The sequence below is a fragment of the Rhynchophorus ferrugineus genome, unplaced genomic scaffold (assembly GCF_030347505.1).
Source record: "Rhynchophorus ferrugineus isolate W39M unplaced genomic scaffold, kcgeb_rfMv2 rfM3, whole genome shotgun sequence".
NCBI classification, from domain to species: domain Eukaryota; kingdom Metazoa; phylum Arthropoda; class Insecta; order Coleoptera; family Curculionidae; genus Rhynchophorus; species Rhynchophorus ferrugineus.
In genome coordinates, this window is record NW_027472582.1 from 20,617,425 (window position 1) to 20,640,016 (window position 22,592).

At 31.5% G+C, this 22,592-nt stretch overlaps 1 protein-coding gene across 14 annotated transcripts in view; it reads right to left on the bottom strand.

Annotated features, from left to right (window-relative positions):
• Positions 1–329: 329 nt before the first annotated feature.
• LOC143193448 (uncharacterized) overlaps positions 330–22,592 on the bottom strand; it is a 161,439-nt gene continuing 139,176 nt past the window's right edge. For 8 of the 14 annotated variants that reach the window (XM_076399658.1, XM_076399649.1, XM_076399653.1 and 5 more), the window contains 7 exons: positions 11,406–11,556; positions 7,687–7,854; positions 6,391–6,561; positions 3,570–3,716; positions 3,280–3,455; positions 2,903–3,221; positions 330–1,415 (listed from right to left, as the gene is read on the bottom strand). In XM_076399658.1, coding sequence (XP_076255773.1) covers positions 1,159–1,415; positions 2,903–3,221; positions 3,280–3,455; positions 3,570–3,716; positions 6,391–6,561; positions 7,687–7,854; positions 11,406–11,556 — 1,389 coding nt within the window. In that variant the 3' untranslated portion in view covers positions 330–1,158. Of the gene's footprint in view, positions 1,416–2,732; positions 2,784–2,902; positions 3,222–3,279; positions 3,456–3,569; positions 3,717–6,390; positions 6,562–7,686; positions 7,855–11,405; positions 11,557–22,592 lie in introns of all 14 variants that reach the window. The other 6 variants (XM_076399652.1, XM_076399651.1, XM_076399656.1 and 3 more) reach the window with 4 other exon arrangements.

Here is a 22,592-nt window from a genome sequence, read left to right on the forward strand (position 1 = left end):
ATATTGATTATTCTCACTCGCTCGACATTCGCACCATTTTTATTTTTCCCTTTAAGAAATGTTTTGTACTTTGAAAAAAAAAAACGTAAAAATCACGACCGAGACGTTCTCCGGTGGTATTGATGATGGAACACGTCATAAATAATTTGGTTTTAATTGTTACGTTAGAATTTATTTGCCTTAGGTGGACGGTAACTGTATGTTTTCTTGGGAGCGTCATTAAAACTTCTTTGGAGCAATAATGACGATTTGGTGAAGGAACAATTACCGACCACCAAAAGGCGACGTTAACAAGATTATTCTTTTAACAAATAACGAAACGAAACTGAGAATCTTTTATTTTTATTGTCCGATATTTCGAGGTGTTCCACTCGGTTTAACCACACCATTGCTCGTCGCAGGATTTTTCTAAAATTATACATTTTTTTTTGATTTTTTTTCTTAAAAAATAAACATATAATCTTAATAATCACAGTGAAAGATTGCAAAAAAAATATTGCTAAAGATACATATCCGGCCAATTTGGTTTTCTCGTGCTAATAAAATCACTTTTGGTGAATATAAAATAAAACAAAAAACAATAATAAGGACTCGATTCTGACTAAATTTTCGAATTTCGATTTTTGGCGTGGTCATTTAAAAAATAGAGATAAACAAGATATATCAAATTCTCTATGATCATTCATACGATATTTTAATATACTCTAGAAACAATTATCTATGTACAGCTTAAGTAAATTTGCATGGGATTAGAAACGTTTTGAATTTCGCTGAATTTAAAACGTTTGCATCCATTTTTCTGTTCAACACTTAAACCTATACATCCTTAAAAACGATTTTTTGTAGTGGGTACACTTTTAAAGTGTGATATATATAATGCTAAATGCCTTGGGCATTGTTACAACTTTTTATACTGAACACTAACTTTACGTTTCTCGCTCCCTAATCCCATAATCAAAGGAAAATTGTACTGAAACCATATCGTAGTTTCGTTTGGCACATTTCTCTAAGTTTCGTCTAACCTTATCCACAAAATGAATGATCCATCGCTAGAAAAAGCCTCACTAAAATCTTGTGGTAAAAATGAATCTGAATCGAAACGGAAATCAATGAGAAGGATCAATTTTTAAAGTTCAGTGTTCAGTAGTAACTAAATTCTCATGGCTGATTATTAGCGTTTTGTTGTTGACCTTGTTGTTGCATGTTGCTCTGCAGGTTCTGCTGCAGGTTCTGTTGCAGGTTTTGCTGCAGGTTCTGCAGATTGCCGGTGCCGCCCAGGGAGAATCCGAGCGATCTCGGGTCGCTGCCGTGTAATCTCAGGGCCTGTTCTAGTCTTTGCTCCTGAAGCCTCAAGGCCTCGGTGAGATCGGGACTGAGCTGTTGAGAGGTTTGAGTCTGGTGACCCTGGTAGTGCCCTGGAACAATTCAAATCAATGATTGCGACTGAGGATCATTTTAGAGGATCTAGTAAACATAAAACGATACAAATATAGGAACAGGCAAATTATTTGTAGAAAATAAATATTTTTTAAATAGATTTAATTGTACGCATTACTAGGTTGTTGAGTTAGTGTTGTGTTCGTTAAGAAGTGGCGCTATTACTTCCTTAATTTCATTGATATTTAGAAGAAGACAAAGGGCTAATAGACAAAATAATATGTACACCATGTAATATAGTACACATTGTTGCATGTTGGCAATACTGTTCCCGTGTAAATAATGTTTGTCTTGCAGGTTATATTTCAGGTATTGTATAACAGGTCAGTCAAAACGTCCCCCGCCTGACACATAGATGGCGCTACTAGAATTAAATCCATATGTTTTTTAGTTAGCCCTAACCCTCAAAAGATGCGTGCTTAAATTAGACAGCTGTCGGAGCATTAGTTGGTGAATTATAGTATTTTGAGTGAAGCAAATTTTGTTATTGTGAAAAAAAATGGATAAAAAAGAATTTCGCGTGTTGATAAAATATGACTTTTTGAAGTGAAAAATACAGTTGAAGCAAAAACTTGGCTTGATGCCGAGTTTCCGGACCCTGCTCCAGGAAAATCAACCATCAAGGATTGGTATGCTAAGTTTAGACGTGGTGAAATGAGCACCGAAGACATAACCCACTTTGCACAGAGCTTTCTCATACCCAAATATTCGTGAATGATATGATGTACACGTTTAGTTGGTATCTTTAGAGTGTCTGCTATTTCATTTAGTTTTAATTTACGGTCATTCAAAATCATTTTGTGAATTTTTTAAATGTTTTCGTCGGTAAAAACCTCTTTTGGCCGTCCACTGCGTTCACCGTCTTCGGTGCTCATTTCACCACGTCTAAACTTAGCATATCAATCCTTGATGGTTGATTTTCATGGGGCAGTGTTCGGAAACTCGGCATCAAGCCGCGTTTTGGCTTCAACTGTATTTTTTCCCTTCAAAAAGCAATATTTTATCAACACGCAAAATTCGTTTTTATCTATTTTTTTCACAATAACAAGAGTTGCTTCACTCAAAATGTTACAAATCACAAACTAATGATCCGACAGCTGTCAAATTTATACACGCATCTTTTGATAGTTAAGGCTAACTAAAAAACATTGATTTAATTCTAGTAGCGCCATCTATGTGTTAGGACGGGGACTTTTTAATTGACCTGTTATAAATATTTTAATAAAAAGACTAACAGTTATAGATAGAATCAGGTAGGTGTAAGTTAGAAAAAAAAACAAAATATAATAACTTACTTAAATTATAAAATGGTTCCTTTTATTGCCAAAATGGCGGAATGTGCTTTTCTAAAAAAACAAATAATAACATAAAAAAAATTAAAAATAAAAGGAAACAAAAAGCGTGAAGAACAAACTCTAGAAACAACTCTAGAATAAACTCCTAGAAAAAGAGGCTACGAACTTACCGTTATGGCGTAAAGGACTATGGTTATTTTCTTGCTGGTGTTGATTCAGTTGAGGGAGGGCTTGACTCATGGCCAGTCGAAGAGCTGCCTCTGCTTGCGATCGTATCACTGCTTCCTGCATCCGTAAGGCTTCTTGTGCTGATTGCTGTGCCGATTGCTGGGATGCTTGCGACATGTCCATGACGGTGTTTCGCATCACATCCATTCTCATGTCCATAGTGGCGCGCATCGCGTTCATCGCGTTCACCGAGATGGAGGAGAGGGCCTCGTTGGTGATGGGCGGTGTGGATGGGTTTGACGAGTTGTTGACTTGATTGGCCTGAAGAGCGACATTGCTTGAATCATTTTCGAAGTGTACATAGGGAGATGGCACTTACCTGAGTGACTCCAAGTCTCATGGCTAGACTGGCGATGTTGGCGATATTCGCTGCGGGATCAGATCCCAGATTCGGAGGTACGCCTCCTTGGCCCACCATGTTCGCTATGACAGCCATTCGGTTGGCTTGAAGTTGATCTTCCATCGTGTTGTACTGTTGGTGGAGGCCGTTGTTGCCTACGGAACATGAAAGGTTAGATTCGAAAATGACGGTACTGAATGATTAACGAACGTAAAATATGAATGTATGCGGAAAATTATAAAAGATGAGTGCGCGTGTAAATAACTCACTTCGTAAGATATCACCTAATTTTGTATTGCAGTTGTTGTTATTGTTGTTCAGTCCTCCTGCTTCTGATCCTGCTGATGATAGTCTGCCGTTACCAGATGAACTGTCACTGTGAGCGCTAGGTGATGCACACATTGGTGATCCACTTGCTGCAAAGAACATAATCAACTTTTAACACACATTTTTTAAAAGTTTCTAATTTTTTAATACATTTTTGGGAATACTAATTATCGATATAAAAGTATGTATTCTTCTTCCTCCTGCTTGTTTATAATATAGTTCGTAACACAAATGTTGTTAAAGGAATATATAGTCTATCCAAAGTTATTTTGTACATACGTCATCAAGATGTTTAATTTATTGTCTGTCGCAATTTGTAAATTCGTTTTAAAATCATACAATATTTTCCTCCTCATTTCATTCTATTTAAAAAGAGACACAATGCTGTCTGATAAGTACGAATGTGTAGCCGAACTAGCCTGTAGGGAGACTTATTATTTCAATTTATATATTTAGATGAGACATGAATATTTCAGAATGGGACCAATATGCCCAATGGTCCCTCATGGCAAGATTATGATAAAAATAGAGTTATGACAACAAAAGTTAATGGACGTTGGAATAACAATTGATTAGGTTTTATTACTCATAACATTTATTATACTTCAGATATATTGTACTTCATGCTGGAGATAGGCATTGTCGAAAATAACACTTTCGGTTTGTGTGAGCTCGATCAGAAACATTGAAGAAGAAATTGACAAATGATGGGATTGTGAACAATTATTAGATAGATTGGAAATTAACAGATTAGTTCACTTGAATGAAACTTTCTGAATAATGATATGATTCATTGCTGCCAATTTCTAAGACAAGGTGATGATTATTAATATATGATAACTGTGGGAAATGTTAATGTATAAAAGATTGATGTGTACAGATATGTGTGTAATTGTTCAGAATATACATGAGCATTTGGTTACAATGTGTTAGATGAGAAAGAAAAGTAATTATTTTGCAGATATAGCAAATGCATTAAGGCGAATACAGTGATTAAATCTAGTTCTATCAAAAAAGATGTATACAGGTTTTAACAGAACAAACGAAGGCGAAATACAGTGATATTAAAAATATCTTTACAAGGATACACTGTACCGAAGGACACAAGAACTAAGCGTAAAAGGTAAATATGCTCTCTAATGAAAGTAAAATATACTACTTGGACATGCAATTGTTAAATAGGTGGATTAGGCCTCTAGGGGATACAACTACAAACGCGCCTAGAACTCTAACTCATAGGTGGTATGGAAAAGAGTTCAATGTAAATATAATTAATCACAACCCTAACCTACTAACTGTTGTAGTTGTTTACTTAAATGTAGTTTTAAGTATTGTATTTTTAGTCCATAATATATGCATTAGATTCACTATAATGTTAAAAATAAATTATATTTGATAACAGTATTTTTGTTTCATTATTTTATTTAGATTAGAATTTTGTTGTATGTCAAAGCCAACCTGAACTAAAACTCAGAGTTTATAACATTGCGACGTTTTGATGTCACAAATTTAGATGACGTATATACAAAATAGCTTTGGATAGACATTAAGTATATTTCCGAATAGTGTATAAGTATATTTTGTAGCCTTAAAATGTTGGAATAAGAAAAAATGATAATGTGTGAACAATCTTGATGGTATAACACCTTTTTTTCAATAAAACTTTACAACAAAAACATTGGCATTGTTACGGTAGGTTTCTTGTGCAAATCGAAAAATTACGTTTGAATACTGTTGTTCCATTGAAAAAGTAATATTAGGTGCTTGTATGTATTTTAATCATCTATATCTGTGAAAATGCGAAACACCAATATAAATAATTGTTAAATAACCCAACTTATTTAGTACGATTGTTTTGACATTTCTTTGCATAAATTAATCATTTTCAGTTTTTATTTAGTATATTGAACGATAAAAAATGCATTCTCAACATAAGAAACATAAGACATTCTGAAGATATCTGCGGCCAACACCTATCAAACGTTTTTAGAAACTTTGGTTTCAATGATTAAAATTTTTGATATCAATAATAAATAACTTGATAAAGACCAAAAAAGTCGAAAGATTAATAACTTATTGACTTATTGGACTCACAAATTTTTAATGAAAAAATGAATTTACTATTACTATTCTGCTGTGCATAGGATGCTATTACCCTGTAGTGTATTAAATTAATAAAATATAATAATTAAATTAATAATTAAGAGCTAAAACCTAATGAAACTCTGACTGTAGAAGTTCCAAAGATCCGAAGCTAGTTGAACTAATTAAACTTACTGAGCAAGGAGCGTATATATAACATCTAATTATCGATGTGTGCCAAACCAATATAGTTCTTTCTTCTTTCTTTTATGAGAAAGAAGAAAACATTTTCTATATTCTTTTATGTATCATAAAAGTTGGAAAGAAGTTGTAGGAAATGATGGAAAATATTTTGATGAATCTGTGTTGCGTCTTTATTTATAAAAGGCAGTATTAACTATAAATTGTTGTATGTTTTGGTATTCTATTTTTGGTCATCTAGTTTTGGTAATATTACTGTACTTTGTCGTTTGTCATTTTAGGTTTGGAAAGCGTGTTAAACCAAAGAAGCAACATGTACAGATAGAAATAACTGGCCTATCAAAATATGTATAATAATTAAAATGTTTACTTTTGACTAATAATTTAATGATGATTTGATAATGATTATGAATTTTGACGAAAATTTGATAAACATTATTGTTAAAGTGTAATAATAATCTCAAATTATGTATTATTTACCTGCTCCCATTGCAGTTAAACCTAGTAATCCACTGCCGCTGGCTGTAGCTGAAACTGCTGCCAATAACGTTTCTCTTTCTCTTCTTTCTGCTGCCGCTCTGGACAAGACGTATTGGGCGGCGAACTGATGTTTCGGATCCATGCGCATGTGCTCCATGTGACTCAAAAGTCCTGATGGAAAATAACAAAAACTTTTATAACATCTGGTTTGCGGTTCAGAGCCTGATACAGTCCGGTATCGGTACGACATTAATTTACAGGGTCGATGATGACGTTCTAATTTCTTTTTCATTTACGCAGACCAAAAAAAAAAAACACAAAATGCATATTACTGGAGCACGATCCAACAACAGAAATAGGGAATTATCCCCGCGGTCGACCCTGTAGACTCCGTTTGCCCACATATGTGTGTTCAATAAGAAACTGCAAAAGAGAATAGTTTCATGCAAAATAAAATATATATGTCTACATCGTCAAAATAATTTCCATAATGAAAAAACAATTATACGACATCAATATATATATATGAGAAAAAATGTGCCAAAAGTCCTAAAAAAATAAATAAAACCAAAACGTTAAATTAATACATAATGACTGGGGTTGCTTATTTTTGAAGCCCTTACACATATGTGGACAATATCATCAGATCTGAATGATTTCTTGTCGGTGTATGATAGCTAAGATAATGTTGTTTGCAAAATTATATGTTCGACTTTGATGACGCTACTCACAACATTAACATGGCTTACTTTGTACATAATTATATCTTCCTTCTACTATTTAGAAATAATATAAATGTGATTCTAAAATGTAAAGGATATAATACGTGGTCAACATGTTTTAATACTTTTTCATATTTTGTTTCATACTGATATTAATTATCTCGTATTTGCTATTTATAAATTAAGATAAATAGCTTATATGGTTAAGCTGTCAACATGTGAATTTTCTGATGATCTCGCCTACATTTTTGTATAATTTGTGGATCTTTTGGGAATCAAGTTTAATCAGTTCCAATTTTTTTGTGAAACCCTTAATTTCTATTTCTCTTTCCGCAAAGGTGGAAAAAAAGAGATAATATGCGTTAAATATATATGATATTGTATGGAAGTTGTTCTGATTAAGTTGTTTCAAACGATAAAAAGCTGCTCGTTGTCTCGTTATGTCGAAATCAGCAAACAGCACTATCTTCACCACATATTTATCTCACCACGAGGTCCGAAGACAAGAAATCATTCTCCATCCTGTCGACACCTACTATTTCCCTAAATTTAAGGAACATCTCTTCGCAGGTACCTGATTCGTGAGTGAAAACCGCCTGACACACCGAGCACGGCCACATTCGTAACGAACTGGAAAGTTGCGACGTTTCGGGATGACAGGCCAAGTGTTTCCTGAGGGACCCCTCATTAACGTAGTGCTTTCCGCACACGGGACACGGGTGATTTGCTGTCCTTCTCTTTGCTAAATAAGGATCGATGACGTCAACAACAGAGAGAAAAAGAGATAAAGCAAAGCACCCCAGGAACCTTTCAAAAGCGATTGTTTCGTTTTGTCGTTGATTATGTTCTTAATTGTTGATTAATAGTACGTTCTCTTATTGGTTAGTTAATAAACTAGGTGTCCTCTAACCCGGACAGAGGCCAGTCCACTTTGTTTTTTCCGTTTTGATTTTCAGCCAGTGATTATTTCCTTCTCAGTTTTATTTTTAATGATTTTTTTGTATAGTATATATATTAATATATATATATATATATATATATATATATATATATATATATATATATATATATATTCTTCAGATTAGTGTTTAGAAAAAGTATTGTGTTTTTATATTTATCTAAAATATAATATATATAAGATAAATTCAATGTTAGAGTTTAATAAAGAATAAGAGCTAAAGCTAAGAAAGAAGCTAAATACATATACTTTATATTGAAAATCCTTATATCTCTAATATGTTTAAGAAAAAATCTTAAATATAATTTAATTAAAGGTAACGATAAGAGCTATTTCTCGGTTATTAAGAACCATCTAATATATAATTTTTGTGATCAAAAAAATGATTGCATGTTTTGACCTCCCTTAATTAGAGATAAAACTTATTTAATACCATCGCACTAAAGGAAATACAGTTAAAAGTTATTTTAAAAAAGATTTATATTATTACATTGTATCTATCTATAATAATAATAAATATTTTTATCTACAATTATGACTTTTCTTTCAGCCAGATTTCCTTCCGGATTATTTTTTTCGCAATTTGTTGATTTGAATGTCGACAATCTCTTGAAAAACAGACATATATTTTTAAGACAGAATTTTCTGACCTGACGTCAATTGAGTCTTGTAATTACACGAAATTATGGACTTCATGGAAAAACAATCATTAAATGTGTCATCAATTAGCTCTAAATATTAACTGTATTTTGTAAAACCTGCTGTTAAAAATAAAAAAAATACGCAATTCTTTTTCCTAAACCTAATACTTAACGTAAACTATTAAAACATTAAAAAGAAAATGGATAAATCATTAAAATATTATCGAAGTCAACTAGATGAATGATTAAAAACATTGTCTAAGACAAATTGGCTGTAGTATAGACACGAAAAATGGACTGGCTCTGATATCGATATAATACAAGTAGAAATTCCCTAGATTTAGGGAAAAACAATTGCCACGGATACCGTGACAACCACAAATACAAAAAAAAATTCGTGACTGTGCAAGGGCAAATGTCTCACAGAATGAAGTAAATTATATCGATATTGTGTGGAAAAAAATTAATAGATGATATTAAACTGACAAAAACGTTGATGTATTTTTGTCAGTTCTTCTTCGTTGGTTAGACAGGCAAAAATAAGCAACTAATTAAGGATAGGACCGCTCACAAAGCAATAAATAAGATAATAACGAAGTTAAAAGTAATAATAACACAGTACCAAGGCATGCAAACGTGCGGCAAGAACATTTTTTTTTTCGATTTAACATGTATCCTATTGTTTCCTTGAGATCGTCCCAGCCCGCTAGATTTAGAACGTACACCGTCCAAATAAAGATAAATTTACGAGCGTCAGACGTTCTGGGTGAAGCGTAGGAAAAAAACTGGACCTCTTAAGGAACGATTCTTTTCGTCGATTTAAATAATGATTAAAAAATAAACATGGTGTAAAGATGAACGAGGCGGCATCAAAAACAAAAATGCTTTCAAGTTTTGAATAGCTCCCCAAAGAAAAAAACCCTTTTATATTTTTAAGTGCTCTCTAGACAGCCCCTGATTTATTATTAATCATCAGCGAATTAACTTTCTTTTTCATTATTCTTTCCCTCGATTATTTCGATGGTGTTCGCATTCTGCTGCAACCGATGGACTGAAAAAGACGTGCCTTTTTTAACGATGTTTTTTTTGGCACATTATATTTGGTGCAGTTTGTTACTACTTATCAGTTTTTTCTTATTTTCTCTGGATACGTATTCTAAATGTTTAGATATAACAATTTATATGTCAATATTGCATCAAGAGTGTTTTTCTGCTGAGTAATAAGTTACCTAATTAGAGATATATAATGACAAAATTTTCCGCTTTTCACGACAAATTTCTACAGTCAAATTAGAAATGAATATTTTCGTATTTTTGACAAAATAACACAAAAATAGATTTTCATTGTCAAATATATATTTTCAAGTTTTAAAAAATCACATCACGTCAAAATATCACATGCTATAGAAATTAATTACAGATAAGAACTATTTTCAATATCATAGTATCCAAAAAGTTATTAATAAAAAAATTTGAATTTTTCTATAAACCATTTTTCTATATGTAATTATCATAACATATCATTCTGTATTTTCTGTTCTTTGGGCATTTTTGAAATTGGAACAAAAGTGAGTTAAATAAAGGACGTAATTTTTACACAATCATAAAATATAGATATATTTTTTTGTAGAGAAAATATTTGCAGAATTAAATTAAAGATTCTTTTCGGTTATATTATATTGTCAATTATAGCATCAAAAGCGTTTTTCTGCTGAATAATAAGTTAATTAGAGATGTAAAATCATTCAATATAATTATGTCAGTGACATAATACGATAAAATAAAAACTTAATACACAAACATACAGACAAAAAATAGTGATAAGAATTTATTATTTATAAAACGTATATTTGATAACATAACTAATTATACATTGTATTAGATAATACAAATTGAAATTAATTAAAGATAGGAACCATCATTAAATATTTTTAATATCACAGCACTATATAGGATTTAAAATAAGCATTAATTTTTTTAATAAATAATTTTTAAAAATATAATCCTCAAAAAACGACTATTTGTTTAGTATTTAATTAAATAATCTCTTTTTTTTCTATTCTTTAGTCATTTTTGAAATTGGAGAAAAACCACAAGTTTTTTTTTAAGAAAAGATATTTTATATAATTACAAGATACATATACTCTTTATCGAAAATTCTAATTTTGATATCTGGCTTGAAGAACAGAACTGGCAGAAGAATTTAAACATTGGCTTAAAGAAAATAAAGTTTAAAATTATCTTAAAGAAGATTTATGTTATCGAAATATATAAAAACTGTTGGAAGAATAATTTTAAATGTATTTGAATACGCCTAGTATTGATTACTTTGATTAGGCTTACTTTACTAATTGACATTGAAATAAATTGGCTGGTTGTTCTATGCGATCCACAAGGAAACATATTAGCATATATAAGCATGCCCCAGTAATATTAATCAATGATATTTTGTTGTTGTTTTGACCAATGAAATCGAGCATTAATTACACCATCTAGTTCTTCTAAATTTCATTTCATACCCATGCACTACTATAACATGCTTTAATTAGAAATGGGAAACGAGATTTATCCAATGGAGGCTTGTACCAACAAAGGATCTTTACGATATTGGTTAAATCTTTCTTCCGATTAAGAACTAATCGCATTTCGTCGAATATGCTTCGACGACCATCTACATCAAACTTAAATACTTACTAGCTACTCCAGAAGCGTTGGGGTCCTTGTGCGTGTGCTTCATGTGTTCCATCAGCGCCTCGCCTCCGAGGAACATCTTGTGGCAGAGAGGACAGGACGTAGCGTTTGGTCCACCGATCAATGCCGCATGTTGCTGCAAACGACCAAGACACTGTTGACAAAATTCCGCGTTAATTTTGCCGAGTCTAAATCAAATCAATCTGGGGCAGGTGGTTTTGGCCTTCAGGATGTTTCGGCGCAACAGGTCGCTGATATTTTTTTACCAAACGATATTTATCAGGTATATTTTTTATTTAGTTATGTACACACATAGATAATATATTTAACTTTATAGGCAATTTTTGAGACATGTTTCGCGACGTCCAATATGGAGATGTCACTACTTTGAACTTAGTACTCGTTTTAGCTGCTTTGGTAAGAGCCTCAAAGGCATTTGATTAGTTCAAATATTTACTTTTTAGTTTCAGAAATTAATCCACTTCCGAAAGAAGCTATGCTGGTAGGAGATATACTTTTATTCATTGACCTAAGTTCAATACCAGATCCAGTGCTTAATTTTTTTTAATTAATTACATTTGATATTAGATATGCTTAGTATATTCTTAGTTTGCAAATTAATTGATTGCTATTGTTCTGGTGTACTTGCGTTAATATACAAACAAGGCGGGTACGGGATTAATACATCAGTATGTATTTACCAAATTAAAATAAAAAGTTCGCGTGGTTTGGTTCGCTCCAATCTTCTGAGTTCCTGCGTGTTGTCTAGTAGCTGTATTGATTATATTTTTATTTAATCAATATTGATGTCTTCGTATATCCATTTGATTTTGAGATTATCGTGCAGCTTTTGTTGGAGACGTAGCGATAAGCATTGGTGATTCACCGTAGGACTTTGTTTCGGCTGCGTTGGATTACCAGTTGGTTTGGTGTTTAGTGCAACTCCATATTTACATCCTATAGTACCAAATTGCCTTTATGATTGACTAATAAACAAATCTCTTTGATTTTAGACCAAGTTGAGAGTATCTTCCCACTAAGTTTCCGAGTTTAAGTTGAGTCTAACCTGCTCTGCTTTTTGTCTAACATGATGTATCGCCTTTAACCTACCATTGAGATTTATTCCGAAGTATTTAGCTGATTCCGTTGATATAATTAGGTTTTTGTCATTCGCCACCACGCAAAATTCACATGGACAGATTTAGAGCTATTAAACTGTATTTTCCAGTATGTAGCCCATTTGTAGATCTTGTTGACCGCTACTTGTAGTTTTCCTACAGTACTTCTACAGTCTTAGACAGAGATACATCTTTTGCCATGATAATTGCTTCGTCGGCAAATGTTCCAAGTATTGTTTCTTTTGTTCTTGGGATATGAGCAGTATAGAGCAGTGTTTAAATAGTGCAAAATTTTATTGTCCAACTAAAAATAAATATATTAAAGTGCTATCAATTGAAAATGTAATAACTATATACTTTGAGTAAAATATTTTGAGTAAGTATCCGAATATATATATATATATATATATATATATATATATATATATCCCTTAATGAGCATGTCTCAAAAATCATTTAAAGCGCTCATCATAAATTTTTCATCTCATTCGCCTTTAGGAAATTATGAAGAGGATGAACATGTGAGAGCTTTAGATAATTTACTCAATAATTTGACTCAATACCTTCAGTACTATATATTCCTATATTAACAAACAAAATTTTACGTTGTACCGCATATGTATTGTATATGATTCAGGTTAGTTGATAAAACATTTGTAAAAAAAAATCAATTGTAAATTTTCTTTTCATTCAGTTATGACTCACTATAAGTACTTTAGGATTAAACAAGTACATAAGATTTTAACAGGAAAGGCTCAAAATTTGCTTTCAGTATGAGAAAACAAAAATACAGAGCTTAGATCCTATTAAATTGATACTAAACTGTATTTACACTATTCACTAATTATATTTTTTATTATATTTTATTAAATTTTCTTTAAATTGCATAGGTTAATGAAACATGACGTCAGGGTTGTCTCGTGCCGCACATATGTGGCAAATTTTATCAAAGAACCAATCAAATGTCTTCACAGAAGATGTTTTCCTTACTGCTGCCTATATTGGATATTTAAACTGACTACTCAAATTACTTGAGTGGACGATTATAATCTCATCTAGATATTGGACGTAGCGAAACTTTTTTCTAAAGACCCCTATTGAGATTTCTCTCTTTTACTCTATGGCTTACATTATGTGGCGGTTTACAACACACACACTCGTCGAAGATGAAAAGAAAGCGAAAAACAATTTCGCCGACTTAAACTCGGAAAACATAAATATACATTTCGATAATTTTATTATCTAATTAGCCGCGTCCCGAACAATTCCTCGGGCGTTATCCGTTGAGTACTTTTAATTCAGAAGTTGAGACTTTTCCGTTTTTCTCTTTGGCGAGGTTATGTTCTTCTAATTAACATGGAGTTTTATTCCGTTTAAATGGCGAAACGGGGAGGCCGTGGAAAAAAAGACGGTAAAAATTAACGAGAACAGTGTCGTATCTGTATACAAACAACACTTGTCGTTTAAGATTTCTAAACAACATCTTTATTTCATTTGCATTCTTTTAGACTTTTTAAAAATTTCTATATTAAAACTGTTCTCCAAGACTAACAATTTATTTATTTCTAACAATTTTGTTGATAACCTGAAATTTGAGGTTATGTTTAAATTATAACAAACATTTTTTGTATTGTAATTCGTGTTGCTTATATTTTGATTGGCGATATCATTGGTGAAATGCGGAGTATACACCTTAACCTAACTCTTAAAATCGATAGTTTTGACGTTCCTCTATATAAAACAACTATTTTTCAATCAAATGTTATTGAGTTATTCAGCGTATATACATACGCCGTAAAATATATAGTCTGTCTATACTGTGACATAAGCTAATCATGGAACGTTCATTTCCATTGCATTTTCGACTTTTATTTTGATTTGAAAACATTCCCTGCCGAAGTCCATCGAATAATTTTAGAAACGTATGGCGAGGTTGTTTCGTTATATGCCAATTGTCAATAACAATGAACGGTTTTAAGGACCAACAATGTTCGAAGACAATAAATTCCAAGACTTTTTGGAAGAAAACGTAACTCAGATTCGTAAAGAACTTTCAGACAGCTTAACACCTGATTAATCAATGGTCTTCAGATGTTTACATGCGATGAGAAAGATACAAAACGAGTAAAATCGTATCAATAATAGCGATTTCTTTGCTTGCCAGGCAAAAAGGATAGTTTCAATGACATATTGTTGCAAAAAAAATCAGGAATAACGATCAGATACAAAGTCATCCTCTTGTATGACACGTTGCAAGAATTCTAAAAAAATACACTTTTGCAGTTCTAGAGGGAAGTTCTGCTACACCCAACAAACTCACTAGGCATAGCGCCTTCTGATTACCCCTGGTTCCAATCAAAGCACACGGTTTCGAAATGCTGAAGAAATGCGAGGATGTATCACTGCCAAACCAACATCGCTTTTTCGACATAGTATCGTTATGTTGCCAGAAATTGTCTTATCAAAAAGTGAAACATTTATTAGAATACATTCAAGCACCTAATATTACTATCGGAAATATAATATATCGGAAATAAGCGATTATCGTTACATGTCATCATTTTGATTATTTATCCATATCCATTCTTAATTTTATTATTATATTGCTAGTGCTAGTTTAACAGTAACTACTATTAGGTGTGGTATTTATATATAAATGGCTCAAAATATATGCTATTGCTAATGCTTAGTAAGGTTTTGTATAGTTTATCCAATAAAAATTTCGGTTTACAACGTTTGTTGGTTCGTAACCTTTAATTATTATTATTAATGTTTTGAAGAATTTTATATAAATTTGACAACTGGGTTGACCAGCACTAAAACAAATGGGATTTTATAGACTGATTAGATTACATCTTCAGACGCATCAGACAGAATTATGTCTATAACTAGGGTAAAATAAGAAGAAAAGCTAGCAAATAATATAGTCTATAGCATTGTATAGTAAAAAACTTAAAAAGCTACTATACAATGAAGAAAATCTTGTATGGAAATTTTATATAATGTATGAGGATACTAATACGAAAATTTGATGTTTCATAGCCTATAGCGATACAATTTTTTTGAGGTTATGTTTTGAACTAACTGTTAAAATAATATTTTAGATGTGAAAGTAGTAATGTATTAAGTATTAAAACATTGTCACAGTGTTTAAATATAAAAAAGGTATCAAGAAAATTATTTAAATAGTTAAAATACTGACAACTTTTATAATATTTTCAGCTTATAGATGAATTTATCCAAAAATAACGCTTAAATAGATGTTAAAAAGGTGTTTACCCACGCCAATGGTTATCTCACTCAGATAATTACCTGTATTCTCTAACAGATTTGCTCGCGCATTTTTTATTAACGAGCCATATTTTCCGCTGCAGCAGAAAGAAATAAGCTTTTAATTATCGTCAAGGAGAATAGCGAAAATATTACCTTGATTTTTTTTCTAATTTTCGCGGATTTATCTGGGGAAATTAGCAACGATTCCAGACTTTTCGTGCTTTTACGATTTTTCAGTTCGAAAATATTAATTATCGCCTAATGTTAATTATCTTTTAAACACGACTGTTAAATGCGCAATAGGAAAATTAACAACACCTTGTTTCAACAAGAAAAATAGTTTTTCCAATACTGGAAGCGTTCAAATTGCAGGTCTGTTGACCGTTGTTATGTAAAAGTCACAAAATGTTTTTGTACTGGTATTTGATCGAAAAATTACTATTTTAAACGGATTTCATGCAATTGGTAGTGATGTTTTCGTTCAATTTGAATTTCCGGTTTCTTTTAAAACGTCGAAATCAACGCTTATAAGTTTTTATCGATATGAGTATATTCGTCGTAAGCACTTGATGATTTTAATAACATTTCCATTGAATTAAACTTGCAGATCGCTTTGTTGATTTGTAATTCATCACCTTCGCAACGGAAACAAATATATAGTCTATTCAAAGTTATTTTGTACATACGTCATTTAAATTTGGGTTAGTTCAGTTTGGTTTTGATGTACAATAACATTCTAATCTAAATAAAATAATTGAACAAAAATGTTATCAAATATAATTTAATTTAACATTATAGTGCATCTAAATACTACAGTTAATTGTACAGCCACAATAGTTTATGGGTTAGCATACGTCTGACAACGGGATGACTTTGACAGGCTCATTCGTTTACGTGTTCGAACTAATCTGACAGTATTATATCTCTTTTTAACTACAACAAAATGAGAAGGAAAATATTGACTGATTCTGAAACGAATTTTCAAATTGCGGCAGGCAATACATTAAACAACTTGATGACGTATGTAAACAAAAATTTAAATAGATTATATATGAGATCTAACAAATTAGACAAAGCATAACTAATATCTTCTGGGTATCTACGTACGGTTAAAATTATATTTTAGCGTAGAAGCTTATGGAAAACTGTTTGATTTTTGTTGAAGGAATATGTTAAGTAGTTATTTCCAATCAGTAGCCCATTGAATGATCAATATATTTTATCTAAATTGGGGTTAAGGGAAAAAAAAATCTTTTTTGACTGATGTTTCAGGTGTACTAGACAATTAATTTATAATTAGCACTGGATAGAGATGTGATGAACTCTAGCTAACACATCAGCTATTCCATTATTTGGACTGGCCTTTGTATCTGAGAAATTCTGAGAAAGGATAGTTGATCCTGTATAAAACATATAAGGATATATTAAGGAATAGCAGGAGAAGTTACTCAGAAGGTATAAACATGGAGCGTATAAGTCAGTTTATAAAACATGTAGTGTAAGGAGAGTAATTAGGATTTGGAGCTGTCAAGTTTAATGTATATATTAACACAAAGCTAACTTTGGTTTAAGAAGAAAAACAGTAAACAAACTATTTTTCTTATCTTATTATGTACGCTTTTGTAGGTATCGCTCTTCTGAAGCTATGTAATAGTAATGTTTCTTAAACTTGTTTTTTAAAACTTTTTATGAAACTCGCTTTATGTGTTGGACAAATTAAATGGAATTGTTCTGCATTAATATATTATTTAACATCACGTTAGACAAAAAGCAAAACACATTAGAACCAAAATAAAACAACTATACTGGTTAGTAGGAAGGTATCATAACTTGATCTAAAATCAAAGAGGTTGATTTATAAAACTTCAAATCAACTAGTCATCCAACGCTGTCATAACAAGGTTCTTCGATTCATTACCAATGCCTATAGCTACGTAACCAACGAAGAATTGCACGATGACCTGGAAATCAAATAGATACTAAATCATACTAACGTGGAAGCAATACAACTGCTGGACAGGGCGCAGGATGTCAGTAGATTGAAGCGAACCAAACCATACGAACTTATATAAAATGTATACCTTTAGTGTAAACTATAGCTATAAGTTATTATAATTGTATTATTGAGGAATACATATTGATGTATTTTCTCGCACTCGTCTTGCTTGTGAATTAATCCAAGTACAAGTAAAAAGTAGTAATAAATCAATTTATAATTAAGATTGTACTAAGCGTAACTAATAAATATGCTATAAAAAGAAAATATAGTATTTGCTATGACTCTAGGAACACAGTTTTTTGTATAGATACGCAAATAATTATCAATAAAGTACCCATTAGAAGCAAAAGAAGCCATATATATTTCTTTTGTAACATAAAACGTTCCGTATAGTTCAGAAGGAATCGAAATGGATCATTTAGCCGAGAGAAAATGAATATAATTTTCCAAACGTTCCTTTATCAAGTTTTCCCCAGCACAAAAAGAAAATAGACCATACTTTTCCGGTTTTTCTCGGTTCGGGCGAGCTGTATTTTTCGTAATTACACATCGGAAAAACAAAAGGATGAAATTTTCCGAGAAAAACAACGTCAAGTTGAAATTAAAACGAATTTTCTTTTCAATTATACTCTTTTTCTACGATACTTTCAGACTTATCCTTCTCCGTTATTATTAAAGTGTGGGACATCGGCCACCTGTCGTACGTTTTTTCTTCTTGCGGATCGTGAACTACGTTTATTAAAAAATTCATAAAAAATCCCTTCGATTCGTCGCAATAACAGTTTAATTTCTTTTGTTTCTCCATTAGTATTTTCTCGGCGTAATAAAAGAGCATTAATGTTGGTATATGGGAACCGTACACTTGTCAAATGAAGAGTTTAAACTTTGTTTGGAATTAAACTATTAACGACGGAATTCAAATTTGATGTTATGCTATGAGTATTGACAGTTAACTGACTTACACTAACTTAAAACAAATTAGTTTACAAACATATTAACATTAGATCAAAGAAAAACTGCGCATGTACAGTTAACTATAACACATCGCACGACAATAACAATAAATAATACCATCGTTCCATGGAGCAATAACTCAAAATATCTCGGAGTAACTTCACTGAAAAGAGCATATTAAAAAGAAATGGAAAAAGCTGGACTTGAAATAGAAGAAAGTGTATTAGTTAATGGGAAGAAAATTACGATTATTAGTACATAATAAATTACTATTATACAATCACATATTAAAACCTATATGGACTATAGTAAGTCCATCAAGATGCTATAGGACTATTTATTTACACTGAGACATTCAAATACCGACTGTCAGTTAAGAATTGCAAAGATTTATGAGGACCATATATCCACCATCATTTGTCAGTTAAGTATTGCAACTCTTGGGTGATATCAGAATAGGATAGTGACTCAAAATGATCAAATCATTTGATAATTCAGCAGTGACATGTATAAACATTATTTCATCGGAGACTGAGTTAGGGCCGATGGGTCCTCCTAGTTATATACCTAGATTTAAGTTAGCATAAAGACAAATTGTAGGTTTGTCGGCAACGATTAGTAACAAGGTAATATATAATAATAATAATAATAATAAATAATATTGAATCAAAAGAATAAACTTAATTAGGAATCGTATCTTTAGAAAGTTTCTCTTCGTTTTTCTTAAAACTATTTTAGCTTAGTTCCAAGCCTCACCCTCTTTGGTCCTATCTAATTCTGACTCATGTAGGTCAATTTTTAACCCTTCTTTTTTCCATCATTCTTTCTAATTATAATTTGTCGGAAGGCAAGCGCTCGATGGGGAAAGCGTCAATCTACAGGGGGATATTAAAATAATGAGAGCTACAGTGAGAAGTGACAGCTGGGGTTTTGTCAGCTTCTGCGGTATATTAGGAAGAGTAATCGACAGAAACTGCACTGAAGTTGAATTAGATATTTTCTTAAATTAAAGTGATACGATGAATTTAGTTTGAATTTACGATTATGATGTTTTTGAAGTACCTGCTTGGAAAAATACTTTAGAATAAAACGCTGTTATGATAAAAAAAAATAACAAAACGTAATTCATGATAATTTATTAGGAATTCCTGATTGAAATCGTACGATTTACCTGATTTACCTCCGTTAAACTTTTGTGTATTGTCTATACGGAAAAATCCCTGAGAGGACATAGTGTTAGGTCAATTACAGGAATATTTTATATTGGATCGAAGAGGGCTATGAAATGCGTTGTGTTTGCTTTTGATTAAAAAAAATGATAATTTCTATATGGGAATAAGATACTTTTAAATATTACGATGGTAAAGTTACGTTTTCATCTTAAAAACAACTAAAAAACGATTATATTTCGATATTGAATTAAATACGGTAATAATAAAAATAATTTTGTTGTATTTTATTAATTTTTTGTATTTAAAATTGTTAAAAATAATGTGATAATACTTAGCTATGATAGTCAGATCTGTATTTTTTTGATAAATATTTTTCTCTCGAATTTTGATAAATTGACATCCGAGTTATAATAACCTAACCTCAATTTGTATTATATTTATGATTTTACTAAATTTATTAAAGTGTCAAGTAATGATTGACTATTTTAAAACATATAATTGTGCAAGTAAAACGTTATGTTTTAGAAATAAATACAAAATACAAAATACATATTATGTATTTAACGTTATCAAATATAATTGATTTTAACATTATAATACATCTAATGCATATATTGCTTCGGTATTTTCAATCAAGGCAAATAATAAGCAACTATTTCAAATTTATAACCTGTAATTATAAACACTAACATTTTAAAGAATTTTACAGACTTTTGAGAACCGGACGATTTTCGTAGATTGATTTGGTTACATGATCGAACGTATCAGCCAGCAGTGTATCTCTTTTTAACTAGAATAAAGAGGCAAGGAAAATATTGTCCGATTTTGAAATCACAGAGTTCACAGTTACTTTGAATAGACTATACGTTATAATAGAGACAATTTCGTATGGATATATTATATAAGATTATAATAAATACCAAGTTTATACAATCCTTTGTTTTTGTTGATATTTTAATATTTAATGTATTTTATAATTAATTGATGATACTAATAGGAAGAATTTGATATTTCCTAGCCCACTTTTGCTTTATATGTGGTCTGGGTGTCAATAAATGTCAAATTAATATATGTTTTTCGATAAGAGATGGCGCCAGTGTCAGTTTTTTCCGTTGTCGATTTTAAATTCAATAAATGGTTGAAATTGCAATAATTAAACGTAAATACTTTAATTATAGCCGATGCTTGGTAATCGTGTCTCTATTGTAAACATTTAATTGAACTGTTAATAAATATTCATTATTTAACAGGAATTTCTGTCAAGTCAGGTCCGAGGCCCGGTACTAATGTTGCGCCTGTGCATTTTTTTTTCGCCCGCTCGTTCGTTCGTTTCGTTCACCACGAAGCAGGACGAATGGCAAAACGAGACGAAAAATAAAAAACCACGCGCCTGCGTTATTTAAGACATTTCAATTACAACAATTACGCCACCAAACCGAACAATGCGGCGATTTTGCCAATAAAAATAGGCATGACGTAATGCCTCGTTCGCGGCCCTGTACATGCGGAATTTTATTGAGATAGGTTAGGAAGGTTACAATAAAATATCGAGTGAATGAACTTGGATAACATTTTTATTCGACGGCCTTGCCAGTGCGATTATCTCTTTTAACACGTTTTCGCGATGATCTACGTCTCGCCGCCGTGTTTTTTTCCTTCCCTCTTTATTTAAATAATTCTCCACATATTTACCGCTCGAATTAGATGCGCCCGTCGTCTTCCACGAACGATCTTGTTATTGTCGTCGTCGCCTTGTTACGGTTTGTGTTTCGAATTTATTAAAATACTTTCCGGAATTTTGTTAATTAGCGACAATTATTTCAATTATCAACTCGGAAAACGTTTTCGCTTCTTTTAACACGCTTTTGTTCCATTTCCTACATGTTGTAATGTTAAAAATTGACAAAAATACCATATAAAACAAAAATAAACAAAACATTTTCATGGCATACTGGATAGAAAAATGTTTCTCGCCAACGATTATTAGAATATTTATAAATTAGTGTGTAGAGGCTTATAGGAAATTGATAGGGCTTTCAGAACGGGGGTACAATAATTTATTGGTTTGGTTTCCATAAATGATCTTGTTTTGTCATCGCTGCCTTGTCACGGTCTGTGTTTCCAATTTATTAAAATACTTTCCGGAATTTCGTTAATTACTGACAGTTATTTCAATTATCAACTTAGAAAACATTTTCGCTTCTTTTAACATGCTTTTGTTCAATTTTCTACATATTGAAATGTCAAAAATTCACAGAAACACCGATAAAACAAAAATAAACAAAATATTTTCATAGTATACTGGATAGAAAAATGCTTTTTGTTGATTATTTGTATCTTTATAAATAACTCAATCTAACCAAACTCTACGTATGGTTTAAATTAAATTTAAATAAATAATTATAAATAAATAATAATGTATCTTTATAAATAAGTCAATCTAACCAAACTCTACGTACGGTTTAAATTAAATTTAGCGTAGAGGCTTATGGAAAACTGATATGAGGTTTGCAGGATGGGAATATAATAGTCTATTGGTTTGGTTTCTTGTTTTTGTCATAGGCCTTGTTACGGTTTGTGTTCCCAATATATTAAAATACTTTTCGGAATTTCGTTAATTACCGACAATTATTTCAATTAGCATCTCGGAAAACGTTTTCGCTTCTTTTAACAC